The sequence below is a fragment of the Limulus polyphemus genome, unplaced genomic scaffold (assembly GCF_000517525.1).
Source record: "Limulus polyphemus unplaced genomic scaffold, Limulus_polyphemus-2.1.2 Scaffold358, whole genome shotgun sequence".
In the NCBI taxonomy this organism is placed as follows: Eukaryota; Metazoa; Arthropoda; class Merostomata; order Xiphosura; family Limulidae; genus Limulus; species Limulus polyphemus.
Genome location: NW_013665968.1, coordinates 202,869 through 216,570, shown reverse-complemented (window position 1 = coordinate 216,570; position 13,702 = coordinate 202,869). Strand labels below are relative to the sequence as shown.

Below are 13,702 nucleotides of genomic sequence, written 5' to 3'. Positions count from 1 at the left end.
AAAGAAGAAATGTCCTAGTAAAATTAAGAGACTTTGTTTATTTTAATTTGTGTTTGTAACTTCTGTACATTTAATCAAGTTATTGTTAATTATCTATTGGTTTAATGTAAGTGACTATTGTTCGGGACAAACAATACTAAGGAAGAGGCAGTGTTACGATAGCGGAAGTCACGTGACGCTGCTAGCACATGCGTAACTGAGTTTCTCGAATTATCAGGGAACTCCTCGAATTTTAGTATATAAGCCTGACAAGAAAAGCCAGCGGGAATGAATGTATGGTTAAATGAACAGTAGTCATGGTGAGTTTTGGGTAATTTATTATTCTGTTTCGAGCTAGTGTGTGCTTTGTACTCGTAGAGAGCAAAGTTATCGAGATTGGGAATCACTGTGATTTATAGTATGTATTATAAAAGTTGTTAAGTTTAAAGTGATGAGAAATGTACTGACTGTGGACTTTCTGTGTACTAAAAGTTTGTATCGAGAAAGAATAAACTGGTTTAATCAAGAAAGGACTTGTATCACTGAAGTTCCTCGGAAACATTACAAACAATATAAAGTTTTCTTTCTAGTCTGGAACCTCCTTGATATCTTATCGAGGGTTCACAATGAGCGAGTTAATTACGAGTTGATGTAGATACGATCTGCTAGGAAGCTAGCTAGCTTTTTCCTTGGCCACACACACTAGATTTTCCACGAAGAATTTATATGTTTTCGTAAAATTACTAATGTCCGATAAGAATCCACTGAAGTTAAATGATTTGTAATGTTTGAAATTTATAAATATTCCTGGTCAGATATCTTAAGTTTTCCGATTGTTAAGCATTATAACAATCACAGTTATAGCTTTCAAAGGTTTATAGCACACTGATTATAGCGAACTAATAATAGACACTCTTCTGGCACATGGTATTATTTATATCTATAGTCATGGGAAGGTTTTCTAGAAATTTCAGTCTTACATAACAATACTGGTTAAAGAGTTTATGCATATAAATATATTGTTGATTCTTACTCTCGAGAATCTTCTACAACCTTTGGAGAATAGGCGGGTGTTTCGTAATAAATATTTAACAGTATCATCTATGTATGTTTCTAAATATAAATTTAATCTAAACAAACGTTGATATTAAAATAAATATATGATAACAAATTCGTTGCAATAACCATAATTTAAAAACAATAACAACAAAAACATCTACTTGTGGTTGTAAACAATACACTGTCTCTTTTGGCATGCATGACTTGATATTTCTCACACAACAAAGATTACAGGTGAATTGTCTAGCATCTAAGAAAAACACAAAAAACACAGTATATGGTGCGAATTCTAAAAAGAGAAGGGAATTTTGAAAGCACCAATTTAACTAAAGATGAAAAACGAGAGATTTTTTTTATGTCGTTCTAGTGATAATAACAAATAACTGCGTGAGAAGGAAATGTTACAAACACGTATATTAGACCTTTATAGTTCCAGCAGATATACAATATGTATTCAGCAAAGAATATTTTGTAATTAATTAGGTAATCTTTCCGTAATTTCAACCCAAGATGAAAGACAAATATTGCTTTATTTACCCCTGTGGGAACGATCATAAAATACACAACTTTATGTATGCTTACATGAGTGATAGCAGGATGTCAGTCAATGACTGGTAGTTTTATCATTTTAGACTATTGCTGCTTATCTTATTTTAACATTTCATATCGTATCAACCCACATCGTGTTCAGTGACCAAATTAATATGGCATTAACTTTTTATTCGCCATAACTGTATATTATACAAATATATTGAGAAACCTATATAATGTCTACTTCTTATGTTGTAATATACGTGTAGACATACAGATTGCGTAATTTCGTATTACCTGAAACTTACAAACAATAGAGTTCCCAACTGAGAATTTCCTTGTTGGAACGTTAATGACGGGATTAGTGGAACGGAACTGTTTGGCTTGTAACAAACTGCTTGCTTTTATTCAAATGGTGTCGGTGACCACAAAGTTCAAGCTGTCAGAGCTGGTCAGTTGAAGCCATTTATACATTCGTGGGCTGTACAATACGCATCACTGTCCCAATCTCCTCACATCAACACGTTTCTAAAGTTAGTTTTTGATATGGTTTAAGAAGTGGATGACAGATTGTATAGGAATAAATCTTCTGGAGTTTTTCGACTTGGCGTGAATATTCAAAGGAGGAGTATGTCACTTGAGAGAACTTGGTGTGTATATTCAATGGAGAAGTGAGCCAGTTAAGGGGAGTTGGCGTGAATATTCAAAGGAGGAGTGAGTCAGTTGAGGGGACTTGGCATGAATATTCAAAGGAGGAGTGAGTCAGTTGAGGGGACTTGGTGTGAATATTCAACGGAGGAGTGAGTCAGTTAAGGGGAGTTGGCGTGAATATTCAACGGAGGAGTGAGTCAGTATGGGGGGTTGGCGTGAATATTTAACGGAGGAGTGAGTCAGTTAAGGGGAGTTGGCGTGAATATTCAACGGAGGAATGAGTCAGTTGAGGGGACTTGGCATGAATATTCAAAGGAGGAGTGAGTCAGTTGAGGGTGTGAATATTCAAAGGAGGACTAGGTTAGTTGAGGGTCAGGCTAAGGAAATCTGAGAGCCAGGTTTTCGAAACTGAAATACAATAACCTAGCATGGATTCATGTGTATAGTCTTGAGGTAAAAGCTGCTGTTTTTGCTTACGTTACTTTCTTACTTCTTTCTTGCTTTATGAAAGTGTGGAATGAAGAGGTTTTCTTTCAAATCACTTTTAAGATAAGTTTGTTTCAAATCAACAAACGCCTGCAAAATATAGAAATGACAACTTGAAAAACAGTACAATAGTACCTATCTATTATCTACTCACCCTCACACCCATTGACCCATCCATCCATCTTTGTGCAAGAATATTTGTGTATAATAAGAGCCTACAGAAATGTAGGAATATAATGTAGTTGGTGGGCATGTACATTTTATATTATCTGATATCTCTTAGTACTATTAATAGTATTTCATTTTGCCAAGTATCTTATAGATATTTGTTTTGGATATTTGTGTAAAGCTACCCAATGGCTATCAGCGCTAGCCAGTTTTTATTTTGATCTGATAGACTATTGATGGATTCCAGCTTACTACTCGGCTACGTCCGGCTCAATATAGATTACATATCTTGAATGTTGATTTGTAATAAGATTTACCTTGATAAAGTCACTTTGATAACAAAAAAAGTGAATATTTTCGTGTCTACGGATACATATTCATATTGAAAATTGTTATTCAATATACACTCAAATCTGTTAGTGCACAAAGAACGAATATCAGTACTGCGCTACATAAGTTGTTATTTAGTTGTTATTTAAGCTGTTATTTAGTTGTTATTTAAACTGTTATTCAAGAGAAAGAGAAACTGAGTTGTTTTCTCAAACTAATCGTCCAGCACTGATTTGTCTTCCCATGCTGCAAGCTACTCATATATATGTCGCATTTTGTTTGTTTGTAGTTAAGCACAAAGCTACTCAATGGGCTGTCTGTGCCGTATTCTCCACGGGTATCGAAACCTGTTTATAGCGTTATAAGCCTTCGGACTTGACGCTGAGCCATTGGAGGGGGCACATGTAACTCAGGAATTATTTCATTTAGAAAACACACGCCCTTTTATCTGCTTTATGTTTAAAGCGTATTCATTATTAACGCCAAAATTTTCAGTCGCATATTGGACGGACCACAATTTTCTTGTGAAAGTGTAGATGGTTTCACGTGTTGTTCTGTTATAGTTGAGAGGAGAAAAAGTAGTTTTGATTTTGAACAATGAGATTTCGGTTTTTCCTTTTCTCTACACGTTTGTAATTGATTTCGATTACGCTCGTGTGTCAAATCAGAACTACGATCACATGGTGTATAATTGTTTTCAGTTTTCTTTAACAGAATAAATTTAACGGAATTTTGTTTCTTTGTTTGTATTTCATTAAAGCACAAAATTACACAATGGGCTGTACGAGCTGTGCCTACCCCGAGTATCGATACCCGATGTTTAGCGTTATAAGACCTCAGACTTGCCGGAAATAAGTTAAAACTTAGAATATCGTTTCTACAAAGGAAAACAGTAAAGATGTGTAAAGAATGCGTTGCTGTATCTAAAGAATGTATTGCTATACGCTGATAAAAACAGTCGTGGTATTGAACGACAACAACAACCGTTGGCCTGTGAGCTCGTTCAGTAAAAACATTTTCTAGCAAATACGTATATAAAGTGGTGATGGTGTTTTGACCACGTTAATAATGGTAAATTACTAAAGCTTGGAAAAATAACAACTTATCTCGACGTAAATAAAATGCCATAGTGAAACATTTGATACTGATTATCCATTGTTATCAGCAATTTTCTTGGCCTTCAGAAAATCCGTACTAGTGATGTGTGTTTATCTTTAGATTAAGAAATAAACCTGGACGCTTTGAGGGAACACGCTCCCATTCTTTTATTTTTCGTTTTTTTCCTAATTACTCTGGGAAGCCTAAGCTCACTAGAAGCTACGTAGGAGAACGTGGTCTACATAGAGAGTACTCTCTATATCCCTCACTCGTGAAATCCAACCTTGATGCAGTACACTCTCTGAGGTCTATTTTAAAACGACACATCTTGTATATAATAAGCATTTTAGTAAGTGTTCATTTTGTTCTTATATTGTCTTCAAGCTACAAAAGCGCAAGTTACGCCTATTGACGCCAGAACAATTTCTGTAAGGTGCTGAAACCCATAGAACAAAATCGAAACCTCTGTATATTGTTTATTTGCGTTTTGAATTTTGCGCAAAACTACTCGAGGGCTCTTTGCGCTAATCGTCCCTAATTTTGAAGTTACAGACTAGAAGGAAGGCAGCTAGTCAACACTACTCACCGCCAACTCTTGGATTAATTACTCTTTACTAATGAATAGTGAGATTTATCGTGCATCATAACGTCCCTATGGCCGAAAGCACAAGCATTTTTTGGGACGGTTTTCGATCCTGCGACCCACATATTGTAATTCAAGCACCCTAACCACTAGACCATGTCAGACCTTTCCCGTATATGACAGAGACCACACATTCCAAGATATGGGGCAACTTACTAAAAATTGATTACTTCGTTTAGAACTTGGGCAGGTGGCAATCTTACTTACCAAGCTAGTAATGTTTATAATTACACTTTTCTTCGAACACCACCAGCAGGTGTACAGTAACCCCGTGCGTCAAACTAGGGTGTGCGTCCGTACCCTCAGCACCTCTAGTTCTCGTGCCCATGGGTTTGACCACAACGTTTAATATTATTATTTTTATTAGATCAATGCTTAGACAAAAGTGTGTTGGATATGGTTTCTTTGGTTCTTTTTGAAATCATGTATATTATATTCGATTTGCTGATAAATAATGTTTCCGTATAAATGACACTTTTTATTTACAGAGGGTTAAGTATGTTATAGTCAGCAAATCACGTGACAAACTTTGTAGATACAATTTGCAGTAAAATAGAGTATATCAGAACTACATTTTGACATCGTTTGGCGGGAAGTATGATGCCACCGAAATGAGGTATGGCAGTCTTTTCTGACCCAAAGTATTCGAAAACTTAGATCATAAAATTTGTTCCGATTAGAGATTTAGAATTTTCAAGACGGGAATATTCCTTGTACTCAATCGTTGTAGAACAATGGGATGTAGATCAAGTTAAAGCACCAGAGCCGTTCAGAAGGAGACTTGAAACAAAGTACTGCGTCTTGTAACAGATGAGATTCCACGAACACAACAGTTTGAATTTCAGAGCTAGCGTTAATACTCTCGTTTATATAAGAATAGAATATATAGTTACTTAACACAGTTTGTGAAAATCATTAAGTGCTCTGTTTCGAGTATGCACAGCTGAATTAAAAAAGCCTGGTGGGTTGTGAGCATACATATAGGTTATAAAAACCTTCAGGTTTTCTTTGTTCATCTGAATTACTGCCCTAGTATTAGGGGTCTTGCGTGATGTTAAGTGGTGTAGATAAATGCAGCCAGCTACATAGCTTTGTGATCCAGCTCTGTCAATCGGTGAAGTCTTGGCACGTGAAGCATTAGTTTGGGTTAGTGTAATATCTTATAAATGCAATCACTTTATTTAAAGATATAATACTAGTGATAGAATACTAGTGAAGAAGGCAACACTACTAATGAAGCTTTTGGTCATCAGAGAACAGGAAGTGCCCATCGTGTTCTTGGAATAAGTTAGCGCAGAGCTACGTTATATATGAAGTAACGTGAATGGTAGTTTTATTTTCACGAGTATAACAACGTAGCTGGAAAAAAACAAGCAACTAAAACACGTGCTCTTCGGTTCTCAGTTAGAAAAAACTATTGTAGTTAGTAAAGAATGGTTCCAGTCCGAGCTGTATATCTCTCGATAAACTTAGAAATTTCCAATTTTAATGGCGCCTGTTCGATTCTGTTTGAGATTTGATTAGATTAGAAATGAGATCAAATAACATTAACCGATCTTTAATCTATATATTTGAAGAAACCAATATGAAAAATTAATAATGATTATTAAAGTGTCACTAGTTAGAATAATAGAAGAAGTATAAACAAAGGATTTTCACGACAGTTTGTTTGAAACGGGCCACTAGGAAACATTAAATAATTGTTTTGAAATTGTATATGTATTATCGAGCATTTTTTAAAATCTCTAGTTGCATTAAAATTGTGAACTTTATAGGAAAGATGACGCACGTGCAAGGGATTTATGTAATAACAGTCTAGATAGTTCACATCTTGAAAGTGGTCAAATTGAAATTTAATGTCGCAAAGGCATGACATAGAAAGAAAAATAAACAACCAACAGAAAACAGATACGACTGAAACTAATGTAAAAACGAATCAACAAATAAAACACCGAGAACCCCATAGTGTATTTAAATGAAACCGGTTTGTTGAATGAGTGGGTGAAAGTTTAAACCTTCTTCTGCCTTGCTGGATTTTCATATTGTACAGTATTTAGTTTATCCTCGTTTTGAGCTGGGTTTTTTTCCAACTTTGAACGCAGTGGAAAAGCTAGGATATATATATATATATAATGTGTGATTAGATTTCGCTTGAGGCCTGAAAATCAATTGGTTTTTTACATTAATGTATAAGCTACAAAGTTGTAATCAAAGAGATTAGTCGGAGTAAGTACAAACAGACACAATATAAATCATTATCCTACTAAAATGTCAGAAGTTGGAGTAGCTAAATCACAGAACGAATTTATTGAACAGAGCGATAATGACACTTTATAAAAACGACTTATATAAACTAATGCATTGGGTGTTGCCGTGGATGCGAGAAGTGGCGTCACGAGCGACATCTTTAAGCACCTATATAAGTGGTTCACGGCGAATTCCTAACCGTTCAACACGCAATGCAGCCACCTATAGATATCGGAGGTGGAGGAATATATGTCTCAATCCCACCTAAGAAAGATATTCGTATAGCAAAATTGTTAAATGACCTAGTGCCAAATAATATAATACTTCGGAGAATGGAGCCTCCAATGTTCTTCACAGAAACCGAGGAGCTGTTACAGTAGAACATTTAGGGTAACTGAAACTACATCCCAAGAAAATCTGAAGCAAACCCCTCATCTACAAAGTGAAGGTTGTTGTTATGAAAAAGAACCTTCTGATCCAAAAAGCCGTTGCGATAAAGCTGGAAATATATCTTGATACCATCAACAAAATAAACAACGATTTGGAGCTGACAATACTCACATGCCAAAAGGTCGGATGCATCCTGCCACATCTGGATATATAATCCAAATTTGACCTCTGTCTTTTACAGAAGCTTGTTGAAATGTATATTTTGGTGTCGGGCAGTAGTGTGTAATCACGACCTTCATAAAGAGTACAATCAACGATTGAAGAAGTAGTTCCAAGGCCAGAACAAAGTTTTTATAAATTTTGATAAACTTCCAGTAGATGCTGATTTTATTTTTCATTATTATATATATATATATGTGGCTGCAATGTTTTGTACAATTTGTTTTCGAGAGATAACCACGAAGTAAGTTATTGGATATTTTTAGCACGTAAAACATTTTATATGAGTCTGTATAAATAATGATTCCCACGATGGATAAGCAGTAATTTCCAGTCTTACAACTCTTGAATCCGGGATTCGATTTCCCGAGGTGGACAGAGCACAGATAGCCCATTGTGTAGCTTTGCGCTAGATAAACAACAAATCAAACATGAAGGACGTAATAATACGTTTAATTCTTATTATCTGAAACGAAAGCTAACAGACTTCTGTACTTCCCGAAGTCAGGGAGTAAATGAATTGTTGCAGGAAGCAATAATTTGAACACCAAATTTAAAAGTATAGGTATTATAAACATATAGTTCATCATCATTATAAACAAATAGTTCAACATCAGTGTTTCATATAACTTTTGCGATATCGATTAGAAACATACAAGTGTAACTTAAATTAATTCTATACAATTATATGGCACAGCGGTATGTCTGCGGACTTACAACGCTAGAAACCGGGTTTCGATACCCGTGGTGGGCAGAGCACAGATAGTCCATTGTGAAGCTTTGTGCATAAATTCAAACAAGCAGACTTAACATCGTATACACAGTTCACAAATGTCTGAATTACAAATATGTAAGAACACTCAATTTTCAACCTTGGGAAACAGTACGAAAAAAATTAAAGTATGGTTGTAAAAAAAATTAGACAATGCTTTTTTTTTTTACTTTTTATTATAAAACCTGTAAAGGAGATCCTTTTGTAATGAAATAACAATATTTTGCATAATAGTTGAAAAACTACTGGAAGAAACAGAAATATAGTGAATTGAACAAACTATCAAAAGACTTGGGATTAGAAAAACTGGTTTCGACATATTAGTGGGTCCTATTCAGTCTCGTGTTGTCTTCTGCCAGGGAAACTGGTCCACAACGTGAAATTGAAGAGGACATAATATGAATGTGAAACTGGTTTTTCTGATTGCAAGCTTTTTCATAGTGTGTTCCATTTACTGTGATTTTTTTAGCTAGCAAGTCTGCACAATAAACTGTCTATTCAGTATCCACTACATGGACGTATATCAAGTCAATCGTTTGATTTCTTGGACCTTTTTGACATATGTATTTATTTTATTTATATTATTATTGCCATAATAAATGTTAAACTCTTATCTGTCTTTTTTTTTTCTTCAGAAAGTGTTTTCGAGATATATACTTAAGCATTTTTAGAAAGTGCTTTTGAGATATACACTTAAGCATTTTTAGAAAGTGTTTTCGAGATATATACTTAAGCATTTTTAGAAAGTGCTTTTAAGATATATACTTAAGCATTTTTAGAAAGTGCTTTTGAGATATACACTTAAGCATTTTTAGAAAGTGTTTTCGAGATATATACTTAAGCATTTTTAGAAATTGTTTTCGAGACATATACTTAAGCATTTTTAGAAAGTGCTTTTAAGATATATACTTAAGCATTTTTAGAAAGTGCTTTTGAGATATACACTTAAGCATTTTTAGAAAGTGTTTTCGAGATATATACTTAAGCATTTTTAGAAAGTGTTTTCGAGACATATACTTAAGCATTTTTAGAAAGTGCTTTTAAGATATATACTTAAGCATTTTTAGAAAGTGTTTTCGAGATATATACTTAAGCATTTTTAGAAAGTGTTTCGAGATATATACTTAAGCATTTTTAGAAAATGTTTAGGGGGGGGCATTTATTTTACCTTAAATAACGTTAGTGAATTAAGCACGCTGATCTTAAACTGGAAAATTGTTGTTTCGAAAGCGGTTGCGTGAATGTATGACTCACGTCTGAGGAAATTAAATAAGGGATTGTGGTTTAATGTTATCTTTGTTCTTCGGAAATGCTGCTGAAGCGCATGGTTTGTCAGTACCGGTTTCGTGACTTAATTGTCACTCTCCAGTAATCTGGTAACGTAGGTAACGTTTCTTCGCATTTAAGTTGCTTCTTTTCTTGGATATTCATTGGCAGATTCCACTGGCCCCTTCTGTCTGTCTGTCTGATCTTAAGTAGTAAGTATTTATTTACATCAAAAAATATATTATGTTATTCATGTGAAGTATATGGAATTATCTTCTTTCTTTCTGTTAACTGTACATGAAACATGATGAAAAGTGAAATAATATATTTCATATGCTATGTAGCTAGTCTTTTAACTGAATAGGTTTTAAGAGCTTAATGTTACAAGCAACAAAAATTATACTTGTGTAGCTTTTTATTTTTATATACTTTCTGCGAGTCCTCTTTTGAAATAAAAATTATTTTTTGTATATCCTCCGCAGATAGTTAGACGTCATTAAATATTGTTAATGATGGTAGTTTCGTCCAAACAACCTAAACTAGGATCTTTTATCCTTCAGTTTTTTCGCTAAGCTTCTTTACTTTTTTAGTTCAATGTTAGTATAAGATGGGTAAATATATTTTTATCTGTGAGCTCAAGAAATAGAATAAACAATTATGGATATTTCTAGCATTGCTGCCCTAAACCGATACGAATATATTCTGCTTATCTAAAAAAAGTCCAGGAAGCATGTAGTAGCTATACATCGACTTATTTCAGTACAACAAAATTATTAGTAGGTGTTGTTTTATACTGTTTTTGTTTTTGATCGTTCGTAACTACTAGGTAAAATATAGCTATATCGGTCCACACGCTAATGAAAACACCCGAGGACCTTGCACGCTGGTGGTTCTGTTTTATACTGTCGATTATTGTTTTACGGTGGTAAAGTTGGCGTTCTCCGAACAGGAAATAATCCACATTGTTCTGTATCTAAATTAATCTGTTATGAAACCAATGACCGGAAATCCTATGTTAAGCTATTAGAAATAATAAGCTATTACTCACTGATTATACACAATTATAGTCAGTGGGTAGGCCTGCTGGTGTGCAAACTAAATATTACTCTAACTTGATTAGCTTCATTAGCCATTCCTTTTAATACTGGCAACTGTTTGGACCTGTTTTAAATACTTAGTATATTACCATTATTATGTATATTCTGAAGGCAACCTTGACGAACGAAGATCAACATGCCCAAGGACTGAAATGAACATATTGAACGTTATCTGATGATGTTGGGACCGGGTGTGGCAAAGTCATTAGCGTGCCAAGACTTTTTATCTGGGGGTTCATGGTTTGCGTCCCTCTGTCGTGAGAGCTCGCACTCCATACTTTGGGGCCATAAGTATGTTATAAGGGCGATGGTCAAATTTCACTATTCGGTCAGTCAAAAGTAACCCAATGGTTACCAGAGGATTCAAAATTAGGAACAGATAGCCCTTGTGTAGTTTGCTGTGAATATTCTAAACAAACTAACTATCTTTTGATATTGATAATCGATTACAAGCTGTAAATTGAAATTGGTTCACCTTTAATACATGTTTGTGCAAGAATCAATTGTGAGGTTAAGACTGACTTTAAATATTGTTATAACCTTCACTTTTTTTATAACCTTCTTCTTGTTTTCATGTTTTCACAGTCAAGCCAGTCCTTTGGGTATATGGAGAGTGCAGGTTGGCCTGACCATGGAAAGATGAATTAATTGGAAAACGTTTAAACAATTGGGTTAAACATTTAAAACTGCCTGATTTGTTGATAGTTTAGCAGTGTTTCTAGAGAACAAACGACACTACAATTTTTATTTCTCATAACCATTTTTTTTTCACATGATAGACGCTGCTTGAGCTATACAATCCGTAAGTTGATATACAAACGTTCATTGTTGTAGTACAAAGTAATCAGCCATTGTAGCCAGAAGATATTGTAATGCAAATCATTTTGGAAATAAGCATTTGGAAGAAAATGGGTTCCTGGTGCATATCTAAAAAATAATCTTTTATTACAATAATTTGAGTTATTTATTTGATGCTGTTACTATTATTATATAAATTGAAACTATTATCATCATTACCAAATCTAATAATGCTGGTAAACAAATACTGATGTAACATGCATGACCTAGTGCTCTTCAAAAAAACAACAACAACAACAACATCATATATATATATATATATGTATATCAAACTTATTATTAGCTATTTTGTTAAGATTAATGGACAATCCTTTTAACTTAGCAAATTACAATCATTACGAACAAATCATGAAAATAGAGCCAATTATGTACAATAAAGATCACCTTATTTTATGCAGTCTCTTTCATAATACTCTAATTGTAGCACCATGCTCACGTTGTTCTGTATTTTTAGTGCAACCTTATTAAATATAAATACACGTGTATTTTCTTTAAGTGTATAATGTTCACATTATGTCAGATGAGCATTCCTCCCTTAAATAGTAGCTTTGGAATTGTAAGTGATCAGTATTGTGGGTTTATTTGCTCGTCATAAAATAAATGACCATATGTACACATGTGTTTGTCTGTCCAGGTATCAAAAGTAAAATATTTCGACTACAGTGCAATTTTGATTAACTGTTAGACCCATACCGCCTATTATATCACCGGTTTTCGACCGCTGGGTGGCGTCAATCTTTCCGGGGGGGGGGGGCGAACGTTTGAATGATCCCATAACAACTTACAAAAATATTGATTTTGGAAAATATAATATAATACAACTTAGCACTCTGTTGTCTTTAACGTTTTTTTTTATTTTTTAAACGCGCTTTTAAGTAAAGGACCAATCAGGGGCAAATTTGCATTTGGAGGAGGGGGGGGGGCAAGTACCAAAAAATGTTTGCTGTGGGGCGTGCGAGTAAGAAAGGTTGAAAACTCCTGGTGTATATGAATGTATAAAAACATTGAGAGTTACAAAGTTTCCGGCTTGAAAGAACTGCTACACAGAGTTGTTTTATCTCTGTCCACAGAAAGACTTGGATGCCAGAGCTACAGAACTCGCTAACAAGCAGGAGGAAAGTGACATATCTAGAAGAAGACTTGTGGAGTTATGTCGGGAGTTTAAAAAGAATACGCCCGAGGTATGTATCACTGGGTGTTTTCTTCTTTGTTATTTAGTAATCCACCCATAAAAAGGTGTTTTCACAAAGTGTATATCACACATATTGGCATTTATTCAACCTTATGTAAAATTCACCTTTTGAATTATATATCCATGCATATATATTATAACGATATCAACTTTATGGTATATATACTTGCTCCATTTTAAAAACTGTACAGAATAATAAGTCAAAGATTTTAGCGTTTTCATTATTTTAACCCTAACTGTTACATGGATCACCCTTTGTTCATTACTTCTTCAGTTGTGGTTCAGATTGAAATTAGTCCTAAGAGCTGTTAACTTTTTTGAGTGTTTTCAGATTTTGCTAGCCAGCCCTATTTTAAAAACAAAATTGCATGTAACACGTCGAGTTGTCACGCCAGTTCTTTACTGTTTACAACAACTAATAATGTCTTACTGTGGTGTTCTACTGGATGTTGGTACTTAATCAGTATTTATGGCGGATGAACATCCACTACGGGACTTAGGTTCCCCCGTATCGCCACTAATGCATAATTTGGTTGTATTTAGGTTCCCCTTTACCGCTACTAATGCATAATTTGGTTGTATTTAGGATCCCCTTTACCATTACTAATGCATAATTTGGTTGTATCTAGGTTCCCCTTTACTGCTACTAATGCATAATTTGGTTGTATTGAGGTTCCCCTTTACCATTACTAATGCATAATTTGGTTGTATCTAGG

The 13,702-nt window shown here is 34.4% G+C and overlaps 1 protein-coding gene across 1 annotated transcript in view; it reads left to right on the top strand.

The window, feature by feature from the left end:
* The window catches only part of LOC111085380 (protein CASP-like), a 300,479-nt gene that overhangs the window by 94,955 nt on the left and 191,822 nt on the right, over positions 1 to 13,702 (top strand). The window contains exon 2 of the mRNA XM_022383664.1: positions 12,865 to 12,975. Within this exon, the coding sequence (XP_022239372.1) occupies positions 12,865 to 12,975 (111 nt within the window). The remainder of the gene's footprint in view (positions 1 to 12,864; positions 12,976 to 13,702) is intronic.